The 21790-nt window shown below is 45.8% G+C and overlaps 1 protein-coding gene across 4 annotated transcripts in view; it reads right to left on the reverse strand.

Annotated features, from left to right (window-relative positions):
• syne3 (spectrin repeat containing, nuclear envelope family member 3) overlaps positions 1-21790 on the reverse strand; it is a 55008-nt gene that overhangs the window by 15045 nt on the left and 18173 nt on the right. For all 4 annotated transcript variants that reach the window (XM_084482087.1, XM_084482086.1, XM_084482084.1 and 1 more), the window contains 4 exons: positions 13400-13582; positions 11836-11979; positions 10190-10324; positions 2224-2385 (listed from right to left, as the gene is read on the reverse strand). In XM_084482087.1, the coding sequence (XP_084338213.1) occupies positions 2224-2385; positions 10190-10324; positions 11836-11979; positions 13400-13582 (624 nt within the window). The remainder of the gene's footprint in view (positions 1-2223; positions 2386-10189; positions 10325-11835; positions 11980-13399; positions 13583-21790) is intronic.

A 21790-nucleotide genomic window follows, 5' to 3' on the forward strand; every position in this document is an offset into this window, starting at 1 on the left:
TTAACAGACCATCAAAATTATAATACGATTCATCAACTAAGTGATTAATCATGGAAGTAATCGAATGCACTGTGCCAATTCAGCCCTGTGTCAAGTGCCAACACGCACATTCTTGTTGAAAGGGTCTGGAAAAACACTTTTAGGTTGGATTCACCCTCATCAATTCTGCATTGTGACGACCAAGAATCCACTGGGATCCTCTTAATGAAGGGTGAGAAGAGGAGGAAGTGAGCTCTATTAAAAAGGGCGAAGCAAACTCAATCTATCTCAACTTTAAGTCCAGTCGGCCATGATCACATTTGCTACAATTTAACATGGGTAACATCGGTTAATTAATTGCTGTCAGAAAAGAAAAGACCACGGAGGCTTTCAAAGCTTATACTTCCAGCTCTGTCTACTTTCTTTCCCTCAATTTTGCATTTGTCTTTGGCAATTAGTAAGTTCCCCTCCAACCCTCAGGCACTAGTCATTTCATTAAGGCTTCATAACCGGCAGCGCCATTTTAAAAACAGGCAGAATATTGCAGTGGAAAACTAATTAATACTGTAGAGCGCAAACTCATCCAAATAAATACACAGAGTGAAAAGCAAAGCTCCACAGATGACATTGCATTTTAGGTGAAATGAAAGGAGTCCAGAACATAGCAAGGGCTAAATTTATGTTGCTTGGTGTTGCCAGGGCAACACATTTCCCTATTTTTGCTCACACACACACACACACACACACACACACACACACACACACACACACACACACACACACACACACACACACACACACACACACACACACACACACACACACACACACACACACACACACACAGAGGAGGAGAAAGCAACCAGGTTTGCATGTTAAAAGGCCGGGGTCATTATAAAAAGACACACTCGTCTGTAATCATACTTTCAAATTCATGGAAGGTAAAAGATGTGGGTGAGGTCAACAGCGACTGTGATCATCTCTGGTGCCGAGGTGCTTCTGGTTTTCTTAAAGAACCAAACATTGTGGCCAATGTTTAAGCTATGAGCACATTATTTTGGAGCACGAATCCAAAGTAGCCTGGCGATCACCACGGCCCGCCCCGGGAGACCCACCAGGTTCTGAGCCTTCACATTTGTTGCACTGAATTTGCACTGAACGCTCTTCTCAGAGGAGGTCGTATTGCTCCACTCCCTACCGTATTGTGTCAGAGCAGAGAGAGATAGCGAGAGTGTCACTTGGTTGACAAACAAATGTGGCCTGATGTAAGGCCACGCCCATATGTGCAGATCATTGCCTTCCCAGGCCCGATGTGATTATGAACGTCCCTCCCCCTAGCCATGACCCAGCACAGGGCCGTCCACATGTCGAGTTTGGAAAACTGTGGTTTCCACGGGAGCCAGACTGGTCGTTAGTGAGGAACTGAAACGTGGACTCACAAGATCGGCCCGGTCTCACGGGGCACACAGAGCGCATGAAAAACTGGAGCATAAAAATAAAAAGAACCCCAAGGCCACTAATATCTCCAAATGAGCCTTTTTTTTTGGAATGCCCTTTTCTTCGCCTCAATTAAAAATCCATAGTCCAGTGCCGTGCTTCTGCATTGCACCATGACAACAGAGTATTAATCAAGTCCTTCTGCTGGGAGCACTGTGCCTCTACTTTCTATCTCCTCCGAGCATACTTCGGCCTGCCCATTTTATACCTCTCCCCGGGCGCCGAGACATTTAATTGGATGAGGAAGGCCCAGAGGTGTCTGATTGGTGTATACATCCCCAGTTCTATTATTAGGTCAATCCCATGGTGTCAGACACAGTCCGGAGACCTGCCCCGGGCCCGACCTTCATGGCTTCCCAACCAATTGTCAACATACAGCAGCCACCCCCACACACTGTCACACACACACACACACACACACACACACACACACACACACACACACACACACACACACACACACACACACACACACACACACACACACACACACACACACACACACACACACACACACACCTAGCTGCCAGGCATTCAAACGTGACTTGGTTTGAGTCTTTCAAACCTTCCCCCGCACCGGGGAAGATTTGTTGGTTTACTTCAATTTAAATTCAGACCAGGGTGTTGGAATAACATCAGAATATCAACTCACCAACATGTTTTTAATGGTGAAGCTTTTATCTTGGCAAGTAAATACCACTTGCCAACCGTTTATCACACATACAAACAAAATGCACACACACACACCTGGGCTTCGTGTTGCCGCTGCTTCACGCTCCAGTGTCCTTTGGGCCCACAGAAAGACTCCAGCTTCTGCCTCATGGTCTGCAGCCAGTCCTTCACGCTCAGCATGTTCTGGTGGAAGCCCTGGTGCTCCTCGATGCTGTGCTGACTCTCACCCACTCTCACCTGGGACAGGCAGGGGAAAGAACAAAGCACCTTGCTTAAAACTTTTGCCCAATGGAACTTTTTCCTCTTTCATTATTTTTTGTGCTGCTGCCGGTGTCTTTTGTCCTGAATAGTTTTTATTACTGCAGCCATGTGATTTCTGTTCAGAATGATTCGAAATTAGGAGTCTTCTCGAGAATAAAGTGGGTTTGGTGATGAAAAGAAACGAGTGTCTTCCTTACAAAATCGCCTCAAAGTGGTGGATGTTTTGTTAATTATATATTAATTATTTGTATTATTATTACTACACAAACCATATAATTTCACAAAGGTTTGAATGCAGTTGTAATGGCAGAGTGAAAAAGAGTGTAGCTTTAAGGCAAACTTTTGAGCTTTTGAATGTGCTTTGCTACTCCAAACAATGCCGGCCGAGGTGTTTGACTATCTGAAGTATTGATTCTGACTAGTGAGAACCGCATTCACACCGCGGTTGCGGTGATGGTGGATGAAAAGTACTGACACACAAAGTAAACCTTTCCTCTGGAAACTGTACTCTGGTAGAAGAATAGGTCACTCAAGTCAAAGTATGTATTCACCACATGAATAAAATTCATATTCTCTCCTTTTGGTTTAGCTAAAAGAAAAACCTCCAATTTTTGTTTTGCAAAAACTAGTAAACTAAGGGTATTGCATGTATCAAAATGATCTGTTTTAAAAGGAACAAAATAGGATATTTGCATTGGAATGCAGTATAGACTTACTCTGTATGTATGGGAAGTATGGGAAGCCCAACATTTTCAAACAAGCAAAGTACTTTCCACTCCTGTGATTAAAATAATAGTTGGAAACTAGAAAGATAGTTAGAGAGGATCACCGATGAGTTTGATGTTGAGCATGGTGGCACGTATTCTTTACTAGTCTCTGGCCAGGCCATTGTTATTACCATGATCTATTATTTACACTTCAGGGTAAGCAGGGGTCTTTTTATAGGCAAGGCAACTTTATTTATATAGCACTTTTCATACACAAGGCAGACTCAAAGTGCTTCACATATAAACATTGTCATACAATAAAATAAAATAATAGATAAGTAAAAAGTAAAATAGATAGAAAATAAAGGCAAAGTTAAAAAACATTAAAAACATTTTTATAGACAAAGCAAACTAACAGTATCCTGAATAGTGAACTCATTGACATTAGTACTGCTGCATAATGCAGTATCTCCCCGTTTTGCATGTTTTGATCTCCATCCACCATGAACAATTGTTCATATTAGGGCTGGGCGATATGGACCAAAAATCATATTGCAATATTTTTCGTTTTTTTTTTATATATGATAACGATATTTTGAACAAAACGGGCAAAGTGTGTAGTTTTAGCTCAACGCCACACGTAATCACCATCAACCATTTATTTAGGTTTAGTTTTGTTTTTTTTGCTCAACAAAGCACAGCTGTACATATCCCGTAAAACTTCAATTAAAAGCAGTCCCAATTAAACACTGTAGTCTGTTTTACTGGCCAGGTGTGTGTCATTCTCTTCGAGCCTGCACGCAAGTTCAATGTTGTCATAGCTGTTACGTCTTTCTGACCAATCGCAGTACAAGGCCCACCTGGGTTGTACCACTTGGGGAGGGGCTGCTCATTTACTCCCATTGGCACATATCGACTTTTCTTCATACAGCAGTCGGTGGATCTGCTGCAGCTGGCTGCAGAGATTTGTAGTGTTTCCACCTTTTGACCAAACCTTTTTTATGCACATCGCTTTGCTCGACATCTGTAATTCTAAACCCTAAATACCTCCAAATAACAGAGCCATAATTATTTTTCTAAGACACCAACTGCTCACTCTCCACCTGCACCGTGTCCGCCATGTTTTCGTTCAACAGTTTGTTGTGATGCGTTGCATGGGTGGGAGAACGCTACGTACATGTAAACAGCGGGGTTGAGCAGCTGAACATGGCTTGTCTAGGCTCAGAGAGAAGCAGTCGGCCTTATAAATAGTGCTCGCACAATTTATTTGATCTATTTAAAATAATTTATAATATACCTGTATGGCAAAATTGTCTCTACTACATATCTCTTTCAAAAATATATCAATAAAACTCTTACTCGCCCAGCCCTAGTTCATATAATGTAATATACATTACCCAAACAAAACCATTGACCCAATTTTTGAATTTGGCATTCATCTGAGTAAATAAGACACTAAAATCAAAAAGATCAGATGATGCCAAGCTTTGAAGACTTAAAAGAAGTGATCAGGATTCTGGCACATGTTGGCCTACTCTGCCTGCATGTCATTACCCAACGCACATCTCTTTGGATTCCTTTCAGCAAAAGCGCCGATGAATAGCACTAAATGCCCTTATTAAAAGGGAGGTTTTTTTCCATCGCTTACTTGAAAAAACATGGTAAATTCCCTCTGATCATCATGTTTTGAATAGCATATTTACATTCATGGCATTTAGCAGACGCTTTGGTCCAAAGCAACTTACAACCATTCATACACACGTTCACAAACAGATGGCGGAGTCAACCCTGCAAGGCGGCAGTAAGCTCACCTTAGAGCGTAGTTTGAGCATATAAGCACTTTTGAGACGTTTTTTGACGTCTTGAATAAATAACACTCTTGAATAAATAAATGCTATCAAGATCTCGTGGTGATCACCATCAGACCTAGATTCCTTGAAGTTGCTCCAATGCAAAGTCCAGATTTCACACACACTTGAGAAGCAATCCCGCTCCAAAACAAGGGGACGATCGTAGGGTGACCAGATGTCCCGCTTTGTGCGGGACAGTCACGCATTCCCATTACTTTTCACACGTCCCGCAAATTTAAACGTTGTCCCGCATTGTTATTGACAGTCAGACACCATTTTTGAAATGCGTGTTTTATAATCTGGCATTTATCAAATAGCTGCATGGAGACAGCAGTGAGAGCTGTCATCAGGGGGCGGGCGGATCATGTCAATCAAACTGGGACGCGGATGCAGGTTAAGGGCACACCCACCAACAAGAAACAATGCAAATCAGGTCAGAACGGCATGCAGCAAGAGACATGGAGGTAAGCACTACCCGTACGGCTAAGAAGAGGAAATGCAGATACAATAAAGACTGGGAAACTATCTATCCCTGGGTGAAACCAGTGCAAGGCGAGGTAAAGTTTTGTGTGAAGTTTGCTTGAGTCATTTTTCATTTTCTTACGGAGGTGAATACGGATGTGGACAAGCGCTGTGCGTTCACGCAAGGAGATTGAAACAACATTACGGTGAGCTGTGCGAGGATGAGAGGCTCAGTGACCCTGAGAGCCACTTCAGGGTCAATGTTTTTAATGCCAGCCTGGACATTATTATCAATCAGCTACTGCAGAGATTTGTTGCTCTGTTTCCAGGCTATCCAACCCTCACAACTGAATAGTGCCACTGATGATGCCCTGTATGAGCATGCACAGCGCCTTGCTGACCACTAAAACAGGGACATAAGCCCATGTTTCCCGAGCCAACTCCATGCCTTCAGAGCTTGTTTTAAGACAGAATTTGAAAAAAAACATCTCTATTGTAAATTTTTTTTGCTGAGCAGAAGGCCCGCAGAGTTAACTTCTGAATGGGTGAGTTCAGGTTTCTTTTATTATTGCAACTGATCGGCTTATCAGGTTGTGGTTAAATGCCCGCTGTGCCCATTGTGTCCATTGGCTATGTTTGCTTTTGATTAGGCCATCGTTGTGCTGTTAGGGAAATATGGTTGCGTGTTCAGCTGAATGGATTACCTGCGTTCTGTTTTTGACCGTAGGCTAGTGTGTCAGTGATGCAAATAGTCACTGTCCGTGGTACTAATAATGATTGTGTGTGCGTCCTTTTCCCTCTATGCTCAGATTTGAATGCGTTGTGTGATGTAGGGATGCTAAGTCACTGTCCATGGTTCTAATAATGATTGTGCAGCTGTAGGCCTAGGCCCTATGGGGAGTGGATGTTCATCGTGCGTGGGGGATAGGTGAGGGCGAATGGCGGGGGGCCCAGCGCAAGACTTGCACCGGGGCCCAGCGCTAAGCTTCTGACCTGTATGATAGGGAGTGTTTCACATAGTGGTAAACGCTCAGTGGCGTACTGAGTGTTTACCACACTGTGAAACACTCCCTATCATACAGGTCAGAAGACTGTGGTAATAAGCTAAACATCGACCATGAGATTGCAAAGAAAATGTCATGTGGTCGTACAAAGGCAGCATCCATAGTTACAGATGTACTTGCACCTGCCTCTGTGGAGAGTTGTTTGAGAGAGTTAAAAACGCCAGTTGTTCAAGTGCTCCCAAGTGATCAAAAAAAGTCCACACGCCATTTTTTTCAGTGGCTTCAGATGCATCTAATCATGGCAATACAAAACTCTTCCTACTGTCTTTGAGATATTGGACACCAGAGCTGGGTTTGAAAAGCAAGATTCATGACTTTTATGAGGATAGCCATGAGTCGGCTGCTACCATACACCGCCAGATTACAAGCAAGTTAGAGGAAAATGGCCTGCAACTGGACATGATTTCAGCTTACACTGCTGATAATGCTAGTGTAAACTATGGGAAATACAATTCTGTTTTCCAAAAGCTAAAGGCAGACAACAGTGGCATCATCAAGGCAAACTATATGGCCCACATAGTACACAACTGTGCAACGCATGCTGGAGACATGCTGAACATTGACATTGACTCTGTAGTGAACAAAAGTCACTTTTCAGTGTCTGCAAAGTGCACAGAGGAATTGAAAGCAGTTTTCTCCTTTGTGGAGGAAGATTATCATGTTGTACGGAGACATGTAAATGGTCCTCATTTATATAGCGCTTTTATCCAAAGCGCTTTACAGTGTTGACTGACATTCACCCATTCATGCACAATACCCACAAGATGGTTGAGGCCACATGACAGCTGGGCAGCTATCAAGAGCTACTTCTTGTCACTGGGAGAGAGTAAGTGCCCAAAAGCACTGTGGCATCAGGATGGTGAGGGGCAACCCCTTGAGCTACAGGCCTACCTGGCTTTCCTCAATAACATACTGAAGATCTTCCATGATGTTTTGCTGCTGTTGGAGGGACAGGATGGGACCATCTACGAGCTATATGACATATTGCTCACTCTCAAGACAAAGCTCCAACAGCGACAAATTGATTCCTTCTTTGGAATGGAGACCAGTGCTTTTGTCCAACAGTTTCCTGACTAAAAGGCAGCAACAATCAAACATGATTTTTCCAACTTCTACAAAACTGCACTCAACTACCTGGAAAAATGGTATGAGTTCAAGGACAACAACTACCAGAAAAATCCTGCATGCCTGGTGCTGAAAAGCAGCTTCACATTCTCCCAGCTCAGTGATGCCGTGGAGGCCCTACAGATAGGGGGAAACTGGACATGGATGAACTGTATGAGGAGTATTGTGTGACTCTGCCACACCAGCAGGAAATTGTGGAGAGCAGAGCTCCTGTTGTGGAGAAGTGGTCGATCTTGCTTAAAAGCACAAAGACACCAAATCTGCTGTTGCATCCTTTCTCATCAGCATCCCCATAACCAATTCTTCTGTAAAAAGTATAAAGCCAAGAAGAACACCTAAGGTAAGATAAACATTGTCTAAGATATAGATTAGAATAATGTGAACACTGAGCCAGTGTGGTGCTAGATTTAAGACAGTGCCAGGTGCTCTCCTTGGTGCTGGAAGAGAATTGATTGTGTTACTATGATGGAAAAAACAGAAAAAACATTATTTAAAGTTTTTGTTTCCTCCTGACCAGTTTTGATTTGTATTTCTAGTTTGATTTCTTATTTTATGTAGTGCCTAATTGTATACCCAGGTGTGCCTTTAGTTGGCTTTGTCCAGTAAATGCAGATAATTTCAGTTATATTTCTTACGTTTTTATTTTATTTTATTTTCAGGCTGTTGTGCTACTGAATCAACCACATGGCAAAGCATAGTGATGTTATCAGAAAAGGGCCAGAATAGAAATGTTTATTTTTTTTTAAGTTCTTTTAGACTGCCTTGATGCATTGGTGTCATTGTCCCACATTGTCCCACACAAACATAGTCTTTGTCCCACATCTGGTGAGTTGGGATCTGGTCACCCCAGTTGATCGTGCCCTTGTTTTGCTGGCTAACCACAACACAAAGGTGTTATAGGAGGTGGCTTTTTCCCGAAGATAGGAGGAAGCTAAAGGCAGAAGATGACACCACTTATGGCTATTATCCGAGGTACCCCATGCAGGATAGTCTAGTGGTGTGTGCAGGGGGTTTGACACCCAGCTAAAAAGGTTCTGGGTTCAAACCCGAGGGTAGACTACCTTGAGCAAGATGCCCGGACCCTCACCTGCTCCTTAATGGCATGCATGCATCTGAAAATCACTAATCACTAAATAGCTTTGGATGAAAGCGTCTGCAAAGTGACTCAATTGTAAATCGGAAATAGCAATAATATGTATATATAGCAATATAGCAATAGACTCTGAAGTAGGGATGCACCGATTTATCGGACGAACATCAGTAACGGCCGATATTCGCGTTGTTGACTGCCATCGGCCTATCGGGAAATAAGATGACATTCACCGATGGCAGTGGCCGATGTTTATCTTTTGTGTCATATCAATTTTGCACTGGCTAAATGTTGTGTTGGTTCTATAACAGGTGATAGGCTACTAATAATACCACCTATAACAGCCGCTGGCAGGACACGCCTCTGGCGTGATGACGTAAGCGGGCGGGTGCTGCGCGCATGTGTGGTTTGTTTACAAATAAAAGTGAAAGAAAATGTCGGTCGTGTGGGAGTATTTCACTGTCTCAGAGAAAGATCAGCAATATGCAGTTTGTAAGACATGTTTCAGTGACATTTCACTCGAAACCCCACATCCCCCACAGCGGAGGATGTGAGGTTGGTCATCTAATGCGATGAACTCCATCACCTTGTTAGTGATCCCTTTAGCTTTGGCGCTGTCCGTGGGGAATTTTTTCCCTTTCTCAAATGCTGTGGTTATCGTCTTGCTGGTGGTGGTTTGTGCTTTCTTGGTGTCCCGTTCATTTCTCAGTTTTTTATCGGCTTCCAGGTAATCGTTGTATACTTCTCCATGTCTGCTTTTCAAATGGCTGATGAGATTTGATCAGTGTTTGTAATAACGCTGTTTAAAATAACGGCGTTAGGTAACGCCGTTATTTTTTCAGTAACGGGTAATCTAACTAATTACTGTTTCCGTTGTTACAACGCTGTTACCGTTACTGACCGTTAAATGTGGTGCGTTACTATGAATTGATTGAATAAACTGCGTAATCCGAATGCACCCCTGGCTCCACGCACAAACTAATAGTGAGGAGACCGGCTGGTTTAACAACGAGATAAGCGATTATGATTGGCTAAGGCAGAGTCATGTTTCATGGTAGCCAATCTGAGCCAGTGTTTTTACACACAAGCCAGGATACGCATGCCACACGCACACACAAACACCAAACAGATTTGATGAAGCAGAAACGGCGAGTCCGGAGCAATCCGATGAAAAGTTGTCATTTTCAATTCATTGAGGTTAAAGGCAAGAAAGTGCATGTAAAGGTGGAATAAATAACAACAACAACAACAAAAAACATTGGTATCGGCTACTGGCCAAATTGTTATTTTAAACATCGGTATCGGTACCGGCCCAGAATGTCACAATCGGTGCATCCCTACTCTGAAGCATTCACATGAATCACATCTACATTCCTAACCTCTCCAGTTGTGATCAACCCAAGGCTGTGTGAAGAATGCAATGAAAAGAGTCATCGCAGGCATCCATTCATCTGAAGGTGTGTCTCTCTACCACGGCCTCACCTGTACTGCCTTGTAGAGGGATTTCCATTCAGCAGAGAGTTTGTCAAACTGGGTCCTGTTGGTGGCACTGGCGGAGACCAGGTTCTCCAAGGCCATGATGTGGGCCTCACAGTCCTCCAGGTCCTTCAGGATCACCTGAGGAATCCAACCCACATAAAGCACAATGAGCTGCCTTACCAGCCGTCTGTCCATGGACCCTTTCCACAGAGGTGCCATCGTATGACAAACACGCTCAGAACACTAATGATGGGTCTGCTACGTTTACGTACCACGGCACTGGAAGAATTTTCGTTTGAGGTCACCCAGACAATTTCATGTTTTCGATGAAAATTCAACAGTTTTCAGCTGTGCTAACACAACTGCAGAACTCTCATCATCAATCAGCCTTAGCTCAACACGATTAGCTCAACAATGTACCAGTAGAACACAGGAGTGATGGTTGCTGGAAATGGGCCTCTGTACACCTATGTAGCTATTCCAGTAAAAATCAGCCGTTTCCAACTAGAACTGTCATTTACCACATAAACAATGTCTAGACTGTATTTCTGATTAAATAAATGTTATCTTCATTGAAAAAAAAACGGTGCTTTTGTGTAAAAAATAAGGACATTTCTAAGTGACTTTTGAACGGTAGTGTATATACACGGACACCGCGTTAGCCTTTGGATCGTATAGGGGCGACATTGACATAACGCAGCACGGGGTCAAAGCAAGCAATGCGGTGTCTATGTATACATGTCTATGCTTATCTTCACTGGTTCCATCGACCAACCCTGCGCTGGCGCATGAAAGGAGCAGAGACTTTATTAATATCAGGAGCGACACCTGTGTTTGTCCTACGATGACGCCGCTGGGAAAAGGGCTTATTGTGATTTAGCAACTATCCATTAGTATATATACGATTTCATAGTGCTTTAATGAACCATGCGGAAGCGGCCCATTCACCAGGGTTCATTAACAAGGAGAATGGGACCTGACGATTTGATTATTGTCGCTGACGTTAAAACGATCATAAAATGATCTATGAACCAAAAATCGTATCAGTGTGGTTGACTTGAGGATAAGAAAACCAACAGCGAAAAAGGGTTGTCATCTATCACACACACACACACGTTTTGAGAAAGCCACAATCAGAGTAACCACAAATCTTGCACTGCGCTATGCTACACACACACGACCCGCCCTTCCCAGTGTTTCAATTGTCACCTGCAAGTTTCTACCTTTCTAAATTGTTACGGCTTCAGTGTTTGAGTGTCCACCACCCGTTTCATCCTCAGCTCAATTCTATTTGCCATTGCTTGACCCATCAAACACTATAATCAACACTGATGGGCTCTGCAGTGCAACAAAACAAAAACACACAACAGATAGATGCAGACATTTTTGGCACCAGGAGTACAAATGTGCACGGATATCGATGGTCAAAAGGTTATGAATTAACTTACTATCGTTGGAAAACATGGTGATAGTGAACACAGACATCCCACCGTTGCTTCTGATGAGGACTGGGGAAGTTTTCTGTGTGTTTGTTTCATCGCTGTTGTTTGTTTTGCCTGCAAACCTGCATTTTTGTGTCGTCTTAACCCCAGGAAGGCTACCCATCTGATAACGAGGATCTAAAACCCAACACCAGAGAAAGGCCTCACCCGGAGCAGCTGGGCCTTGCTCTTCTTGGAGGGGACGTCTGGCTGCAGGACATTGGCCACAGCCAGCCTCTCCTGGAGCTCGCTCAGCGAGCAGCGGATCACCTCATGGGCAACGGCAAACTGCTCTGTCCTGGACAGCACGCCCTGAGAGAGAGGACCACACACAAGAGATGAAAAACACCAATACTCTTTTGCCGCTTTTCCACCGACAGTATCAGCTCGACTCGACTCAACTCGCCTCGACTCGACTCAGTTTGGTTGCGTTTCCATCTAAAAAAGTACCTCTTCAATGTGGGCGGGTCGTAGAAAAGAAGCTCTCCACCATGGGCGGGTCGTCATTAGGTTTTAATCACGGGAGACGCGATTCCCGGGAAATCTGAATCTGATCAAGACTATTTTCCCGGGATTCCCGGGAAAGGTTATGATGGAAAATAAAATAAAAAGCGCAATGACTGCGCGTCTATTGTTGTCAAACGGTAACGTTGATGGAGGCGAAACTCGAGCCCTAGGAAAGGAACGACACTAAAACGAAACAGCGAAACACTGATCCTCCGGAGCCGGTCTGTGGACTCCAGCCACGCCGGACACACACAACCACGCCCGACACACATAACGACGCGCAGCCTAACTCTAGCCCCGGGAAAGGAGCGACACACACGGCGAAACGCTGATCAGTGTCCCCCTCGGGAGCAGGTTTGTGGACTCCAACCACGCCGGACACAACTTAACTTTGAGTGATTATTCCCATTTACAGCCGCTGGCCAATCAGTTACCAGCAGCCTGTTTACGTCACACAAAAGTACCTACTCCGCTCGCTTGGAACCTCGACGGAGGTAGTACTAAAAAAAAGTACCCGGTACTAGGTACCAGGTACTTTTTTTGCCAATGGAAACGCAAAAAAGGCGTGGCGAGTCGAGTCGAGTCGAGCTGGTACTGGCGGTGGAAAAGCGGCATTAGATAACCACCAATGACTTTTAGGTGGTTTCCATGGTAGCAAACTCAAACCTCACAACCAAACATTAAGAAACGGGACACCTCACACTCCCCCGAATGAAACCCAACAGCCCAGCCTCTGTCTAATGGGTCGGCCTTAAAGGATCTACTCATAGGATGCATTCTATGGTCTGTTGGCGACCTGGCTGGGGGAAAAAAAGCTATTTAGCAAGCAACAGCATGTTAAATAGTTAGGTTTTCAATACCCAACAGTCGGTGAAGCGTTGCAGACATACATACTGAAATCCTATATTTTAGGCCGAAGGGAAGACACACTTGGGGGTTTGACGTCAACAAAGATCGACCGTAGATTTGAGAGTTCAGTGTGGTGGAGGGAGTCATTTGTTTTCTCCTCCTGCCTGTTTCCACCATGTGGCCTCGACTGGACGGCTGGAATGCTGTCACGGCCCGCAGCTCACCCACGCAAAGTTATTGGAAACCGTTGAGCATGGCGGCCTCAGCGGCACCGGAGCTCCGCAGAGCAAAGCCCTGAGCCACGGAAAGTAATTGGTGACACACATCGTCGGGCGTTCAGACACCCCACACTTGCCCCTCTCTCTCTCCCTCTTACTTGAACCTGGATCTTCCTCTCCAGGAGCTGTGTGTGGAGCAACTCCCGGGTGTCTGCTGCGGCACTCAGTTCGGCCCCCAGGCACTCTGCACGCTGGGGCCCGAACAACGGGGCAAGCAGGTCAGCCCTGGCCTGCAGCAGGGCCAGACGCTCCTGCAGCTGCACGCTGTGCTTCAGGAGACGCTGAGAGAGAGAGAGAGAGAGAGAGAGAGAGAGAGAGAGAGAGAGAGAGAGAGAGAGAGAGAGAGAGAGAGAGAGAGAGAGAGAGAGAGAGAGAGACAGAAAAGAGAGATATATAGAAAGACACTTTCACCATTATTATTTTGTATCTTATGTTTCATCTTACTTTACTTCTTGTGCTTTGGCAACCCTTTGAATTGGAGACAGATAGACAGACTAAGAGATACAGACAGAGAGAAAGACAGAGAGAAGAAGACACAAACATAGACAGGGGCAGGAACAGAAACAGACAGGAGGAAAAGAGCTTTGGATAAAGGATGTATGGTGCCCTACATGAACAAAGCAGTCAGTATGGGCTGGATCCATCATCAATATTGCTTTGTGAGGATTTGGGTACATTAGCCCACATGAGCAGGCTGCCAAACCTGACACTTACTTTATCTCTCTGGTTGACTTGCTGGATTCTAGCGTGTTGCAGAAAGTATGTAACACTCCCATTATAATCGCCTGCGACAAGGTGATTGCAGAGTTGGAAGATGGAAAGTAAGCCGTCAACAGGAAGTAACGAAAAAAGACCACATGCCAATTTCAAAGTGCTCAATGGGATGTCTCATTAAAAAGAGGTTATGGAGAGGCAAAGGAGTGAGAGAATCACATCATTGTATTTGATTTGCATGATTTTGTACGTGGGTACTTGTATCATTACACATATTTGTTTTAATCATGTCGTTTTTAAGGAAATTACTTTTAACAGGAGCTGTTAGACACACACACACACACACACACACACACACACACACACACACACACACACACACACACACACACACACACACACACACACACACACACACACACACACACACACACACACACACACACACACACACACACACACACGTCAGCCACTACAACAAATTACCCCCAACAAAGATAATTTTGACTTGAAAAGGCATGGACTGCCTTTTTCCATTAATTATTTGTCTAACAGTTCCTGTTAAAAGTAATTTCCTCAAAAACGACATGATTAAAACAAAGTGGTGCGTCAACAAGCGATTGCAACGGTTGGTCAAACTAAGCTCCCATCTGATCGGAGACCCTTCAGCATCAACCGGGTCAATGCGGGCCAGCACAGCGCCAAGGTGGACAATCCGAGCGGTCCCCTACACTCAGGTTAGCGTCAACACTAGATGAGATGAGAGCTTAACTAATAAGTGTGTAAAAGGGAGCCCTGAACAGAAACAACTACTGTATAGGCCCATGACTCAGCTATTCTAACCTCCCAACAAAGATGAGCTCAAGCTGCATGACACTATGCAAGAGGAATTTAGTAAGATCAGGGACTGGCTATTAGACAACAAATTGTCTCTTCAAGTGGCCAAAACTGAGTTCATAGTGTTTGGTTCTAAGCCTAGGCTGCACAAAAAAAGGTTGACCTGCATCAGCCTTGGTGGGCGGCTCTTCAATGCCAAGCCCTCAGGGACTTATTTAGGATGCTCTTTAGACAGCAGTCTAGACGGAGGGAGCGTGGCGTCAAAGATCATGAGCAAGGAGAACAGCCAAACCAGATTCCTAGCTATGAAAGCTCCATTCCTTGATGCAGGGAGTCTCAGACTGGTAGCTAATTCATTGGTTTTATGCTGCTTCGATTATGGCCTTGGCTCATGGTACAGTGGCCCTCAAAGACAAACTGCAGGTTTCTCAGAACAAATGAGTCAGGGTAGTGCTAGGGCTTGCATCAGGGATCATGTGGGTAAGCACCAGTTTCAACAGCTGGGCAGGCTCCCCCTGGACGTCCATCTCCAGCTCAGAGTGGTCCATAATGTTTGCAACAACAAGTTACCCGCATACCTTAAAAATCACTTCACGATGACCAGGGATACCCATGCTTACCACACCACAGGTAGCACTGCAGACCTGTACTTGCCCAAGTTCAAGACAAACATAAATGTATTCTTAAATACAGTGGAGTGATGATCTGGAACAAGTTACCTATGGTGATAAAGAGTGTAGGTAACCATCTTTGTTTCAGAAAAAAGGCTGGCTCGTGGAGAATTTAGAATCCTAGTGGCACTAATCTGCTCTTCCCCCATGTGTGTTGTGTCTGTGTTTATTTATCTCTGTCTGCTCAATATGCTTTCAATATAGAAAGTGAGGGTAGGGCATTTTCTTTTCTTTCAAGTTTTTTTGACGATGTTCAATGTTTTATGTGGATGTATGTCCTGTCTCTCAACATCAGGGACCATGATGGAAATAAGTGCTTGCACTTTGTCATGTTTTTTTCTTGCCCTTGGAGATGTCTGTATTCCAAATAAATCAAATCAAAAATTTTAATGTGTAATGCACGGCAGGCCCATGCGCTGCAAGTGAAGTTCTGTTGATATCCAAACCCACGAGTACTTCTACTTTTTGCTCTTGTGCTTCAGTTAAGATACTTTAATTTAATTTCCCTTAGTGCTATGATTTACTTGAACCCATTCAGTTGGTGCCTCAGGAAATGCTGTTTAAATTGTTGTCAAAAAGGATGGTTTAGTTTCAACTGCGCAAATTCAGACTACTGATCAACTGACTTATTTTTGCTTCTAAAATGCCAAATGAGCTGAACAAATTTGATTTGATTCCCTTAATTGATTTGACTAATAGATGGAAAAATAATATTTGTGTTGAGTGAAGACCAGATCACGGAAGCCCTTCAGGATACATTAGGAGTGCACAACACTTTTTTTTGTTTTGTTTTTGGTTACCTGCATTTATTTTAACTAAATATTTGAATATTGAAAGGCCTTCGAATGCCGATCCTTAGTTTTCTGTGTAAGTCTATGAACACAATGATTGCTGGTGGAATTGGCTGCAACATTGGCTTAACATTTCCACCAATTGGCATTTTTGTTTTATTTCACATAAAAAACTGGTCAGACTCACTCCTACAGCATGTCAGACTCACTCCTGCAGCATGTCAGACTCACTCCTACAGCATGTCAGACCCAATCCTACAACATGTCAGACTCACTCCTACAGCATGTCAGACTCACTCCTACAGCATGTCAGACTCACTCCTACAGCATGTCAAACCCACTCATACAGCATGTCAGACTCACTCCTACAGCATGCCCTTTAGCTGTGATGCAAGGGGCCATCTAAAATCTTGCCTACGGCACCAAATTGCTCAGGGCCAGCCCTGCCAAAGACCTTTCTAAGTGCCAATTTAATTTAAATCAACGGAACTGGAACCGTCACCTTATCGTGGTGGAGAGGTTTGCGTGTCCCTGTGAACCTGAGGGCTGTGTTGTCTGGAGCCATGTGCTCCTGGTAGGGTCTCCCATGGCAGAGTGGTCTCAGGTGAGGGGCCAGACTAAGAATGGTTCACAAAGACCCCAGTGAACATTCAAGAAAGAGGAAGAGAGACCCTGCCCGGAGGAAGCCCGGGGCCCCCGTCTGGAGCCAGGCCCAGACAGAGGGCTCGCCAGCGAGCGCCTGGTGGCCGGGTTTGCCACGGAGCCCGGCCGGGCACAGCCCGAAAAAGCTACGTGGCACCCCCTCCCTCTTCGTCCTGTGGGCCCACCACCTGCAGGGAGACCCGCTGGGGTCGGGTGCGCTGCCACATGGGTGGCAGTGAAAGTCGGGGGTCCCGACAGACCAGACCCGAGCGGCAGAAGCTGGGGACGTGGAACGTCACCTCACTGTGGGGAAAGGAACCGGAGCTTGTGAGGGAGGTGGAGCGCTACCAGTTAGATCTGGTGGGGCTTACCTCTACGCACAGTCTCAGCTCTGGTACCGTACTCCTGGATAGGGGTTGGACTCTATTCTTCTCTGGAGTTGCCCAGGGCGTGAGGCGCCGGGCGGGTGTGGGGATACTCATAAATCCCTGGCTGAGCGCCGCGGTGTTGGAGTTTACCCCGGTGGACGAGAGGGTCGCCTCCCTACGCCTAAGGGTGGTGGGGGGGAAAACTCTGACTGTTGTTTGTGCGTATGCACCGAACAGCAGTTCAGAGTACTCGGCCTTCTTGGAGACCCTGAATGGAGTCCTGTATGGGGCTCCAGTAGGGGACTCCGTAGTTCTGCTGGGAGACTTCAACGCCCACATGGGCAACGATGGAGACACCTGGAGAGGCGTGGTGGGGAGGAACGGCCTCCCTGATCTAAACCCGAGTGGTCGTTTGTTACTGGACTTCTGTGCTAGTCATGGATTGTCCATAACGAACACCATGTTTGAACATAAGGGTGCTCATAAGTGTACCTGGTACCAGAGTACCCTAGGCCGAAGATCGATGATCGATTTCGTGGTTGTGTCAGCTGATCTGAGGCCTTATGTTTTGGACACTCGGGTGAAGAGAGGGGCGGAACTGTCAACCGACCACCATCTGGTGGTGAGTTGGATCAGGGAATGGGGGAAGATTCTGGACAGACCTGGTAAGCCCAAACGGGTAGTGCGGGTGAATTGGGAACGTCTGGAGGAGGCCCCCGTCCTAGAGATCTTCACACCTCCGGCGGAGCTTTTCTAGCATCCCTGTGGAGGTTGGGGGCATTGAGCCGGAGTGGGCGGTGTTCAAAGCCTCCATTGCTGAAGCTGCGGCGGTGAGCTGTGGCCTCAGGGTCTTAGGTTCCTCAAGGGGCGGTAACCCTCGGACACCGTGGTGGACACCGGTGGTCAGGGAAGCCGTCCGACTGAAGAAGGAGGCCTTCCGGGGTATGTTAACCTGGAGGACTCCTGACGCAGTTGCAGGGTACCGGCGGGCTCGAAGGGCTGCAGCCGCTGCCGTGTCGGAGGCTAAGCAGCGGGTGTGGGAGAAGTTCGGATAGGACATGGAGAAGGACTTTCGGTCGGCACCAAAGTGTTTCTGGAAGACCATCCGACACCTCAGAAGGGGGAAACGGGGAAACATCCAAGCTGTGTACAGTAAGGGTGGGACTCTGTTGACCTCGACTGAGGAGGTAGTCGAACGTTGGAAGGAACACTTTGAGGAACTCCTGAATCCGACTAACACGCCCTCTATGATGGAGGCAGAGCTCGAGGTTGATGGTGGTTCGTCGTCAATTTCCCTGGTGGAAGTCACTGAGGTAGTTAAACATCTCCGCAGTGGCAAAGCCCCAGGGATTGATGAGATCCAGCCAGAAATGCTAAGAGCTCTGGGTGTTGAGGGGCTGTCATGGTTGACACGCCTATTCAACATTGCGTGGGAGTCTGGTACAGTGCCAAAGGAGTGGCAAACCGGGGTGGTGGTTCCCCTGTTCAAAAAGGGGGACCAGAGAGTGTGTGCCAATTACCGGGGTATCACACTTCTCAGCCTCCCTGGGAAAGTCTACTCTAAGGTGCTGGAAAGGAGGGTTCGGCCGATTGTCAAACCTCAGATTGAAGAGGAACAATGCGGTTTCCGCCCTGGACGTGGAACTACGGACCACCTCTTCACTCTCGCAAGGATCCTGGAGGGGGCCTGGGAATATGCCCATCCGGTCTACATGTGTTTTGTGGATTTGGAGAAGGCATATGACCGGGTCCCCCGGGAGAAACTGTGGGAGGTGCTGCGGGAGTACGGGGTAAGGGGTTCACTCCTCAGGGCCATCCAATCTCTGTACTCCCAAAGCGAGAGCTGTGTCCGCGTTCTTGGCAGCCAGTCAGTCCCGTTCCCAGTGGGTGTTGGCCTCCGCCAGGGCTGCGCTTTGTCACCAATCCTGTTTGTGATATTCATGGACAGGATATCGAGGCGTAGTCGTGGTGGGGAGGAGTTGCAGTTCGGTGATCTGAAGATCTCAACACTGCTCTTTGCAGATGATGTGGTCCTGATGGCATCATCAGCCTGTGACCTTCACCACTCACTGGATCGGCTGGCAGCCGAGTGTGAAGCGGCTGGGATGAGGATCAGCACCACTAAATCTGAGGCCATGACTCTTAGCAGGAAACCGGTGGATTGCCTTCTCCGGGTAGGAAATGAGTCCTTAGCCCAGGTGAAGGAGTTCAAGTACCTTGGGGTCTTGTTCGCGAGTGAGGGTACGATGGAGCGTGAGATTGGCCGGAGAATCGGAGCAGCGGGGTCGGTATTGCGTTCGCTTTACCGCACTGTTGTGACGAAAAGAGAGCTGAGCCGCAACGCAAAGCTCTCGATCTACCGGTCGATCTTCGTTCCTATCCTCACCTATGGTCATGAGGGTTGGGTGATGACCGAAAGGACGAGATTGCGGATACAAGCGGCCGAGATGAGTTTTCTCAGGAGGGTGGCTGGCTTCTCCCGTAGGGATAGGGTGAGAAGTTCAGTCATCCGGGAGGAACTCGGATTAGAGCCGCTGCTCCTTTGCTTAGAAAGGAGTCAGTTGAGGTGGTTCGGGCATCTGGTAAGGATGCCCACTGGACGCCTCCCTTGGAAGGTGTTCCAGGCACGACCAGTGGGGAGGAGACCCCGGGGAAGACCCAGGACTAGGTGGAGAGATTATATCTCAACACTGGCCTGGGAACGCCTCGGGATCCCCCCGTCAGAGCTGGTCAATGTGGCCCGGGAAAGGGAAGTCTGGGGCCCCCTGCTTGAGCTGCTGCCCCCGCGACCCGACCCCGGATAAGCGGATGACGATGAGATGAGATGAGAGATGAGATGAGAGTTAAATCTAATTGCTGATCAAGGATTCAGAATACAGTATCAATGATTTGGCAAAACCTCAGTTTCTTTTTTACAATTACTTAAAACCTTTAAAAATGTTGAAGGCCTTTTATTATTATTGGAAGTCAATTCAGTAGACTTCAAAATAAACAGGACCCGAGGACACCCTGGGGGGTTTTGTCAAGCCTGAGCATGAAACTCCGCCACTGTCAGCTCATCTCCTTGGTAACTGCCTACCGGTGCCCACACAATCACAACTTCACTTTGGAGGAGGAGGAAGGGAAGGTCACCCAAAGCCGTGATGGTATATGTATCATCAATACTAATTTAGGTTTTGAAAATAGGAAAATCTAATGTCAACAATGGAAAAACACTTTCCTTCATTGACCTTTTGATTTCCTCTTCTCATTGCTTGATGGGCGTTTTCTTTTATGGTGCGATGCTGAGCAAGAGCCATGTCTAAGACTCTAGTATTCAGTGTCACAATATGCTTAATGGAATGGCTTTCCCATCTAAGAACCGTCACACCAAATCAAATGGCCCTGCCTATCGCAGCCTTTGCATTTTTAAAGTGTGTGTTTACATATATTTTGTATAACTTAGATATATTGAATATAATATATATTAAATATAATATCTTATTTATATTGCGTGCTGTTGATTATTTTATTTCGTTTTATTTTTGTATATTGTACTTCAGCACCAATACACCACAGCAAATTCCTTGCATGTGAAAGCTAACTTGGCTATACAACGTTTTCTGACTATATTCTAAAGTCAAGCCTGCAAGTACAAATGGCAAAGCATTTGGATTAACCTTCACAGTAAAAGGTTAGCCATTAAAATGTTAAGCAGAGTAATGTCACACAGAGGACAGGTGCAGGGTATTCTAGTGGCTAAGGCGTTTCAGGTTCGACCCCCAGACGAAAGGTGACCAGTTCGAACACCAATGTTGGCAGTATACCAGTAAAATAATTCACTGCACGTTCCTTGGATAAAAGTGATTGAATGGTGAATGGAGCAAATTGTAAAGGACCAACTATTAAATAGCACAGGAACTGAACAGCCCAAATACAAGACATATTAAAGATGCAAGAGATAAAAGACAAAGAAGATTGATTGTGTGTTGTAGCCTGAGAGCGTATTCAGTAGAAGTGACGAATTGGATCCACATTGATGATTTTGTTTTTTTAAACAATAACTATTCATTTTGCTCCACAAAGATTTTCCTTCCACTATGGATATTATCCCAGCAACATCGCCTGATCCCGAGCCTTGCTCTGAACGCGGGCATCTATAATTAGGCAAATCCCATGACCATCTCCCTTCGCTCTCTTGAGGTAAGCAAGCCAAATTACATGCATTTGATATACTCACCAGACATGAGCCAAACTGATGGCTCTACTCATGCATTTGAATAGTAAGACTAGTCATCGACTTTTTACATTCATACATTTCTACCAGCTTGAACAGGACTACTTTTCTACATACACACATTTCACTAGACAATGTGGATAGCAGAGTAATAATTTACTCTCTGAAAAAGTAATTTAGCTTGCAACGTGCCATAACCAAAAAGTATTGGTGAACACTGTTGTCATCTTTGCATACGATGATTGGTTGA

The sequence above is a fragment of the Micromesistius poutassou genome, assembly GCF_964030765.1.
Source record: "Micromesistius poutassou genome assembly, chromosome: 17".
Taxonomy (NCBI): Eukaryota; Metazoa; Chordata; class Actinopteri; order Gadiformes; family Gadidae; genus Micromesistius; species Micromesistius poutassou.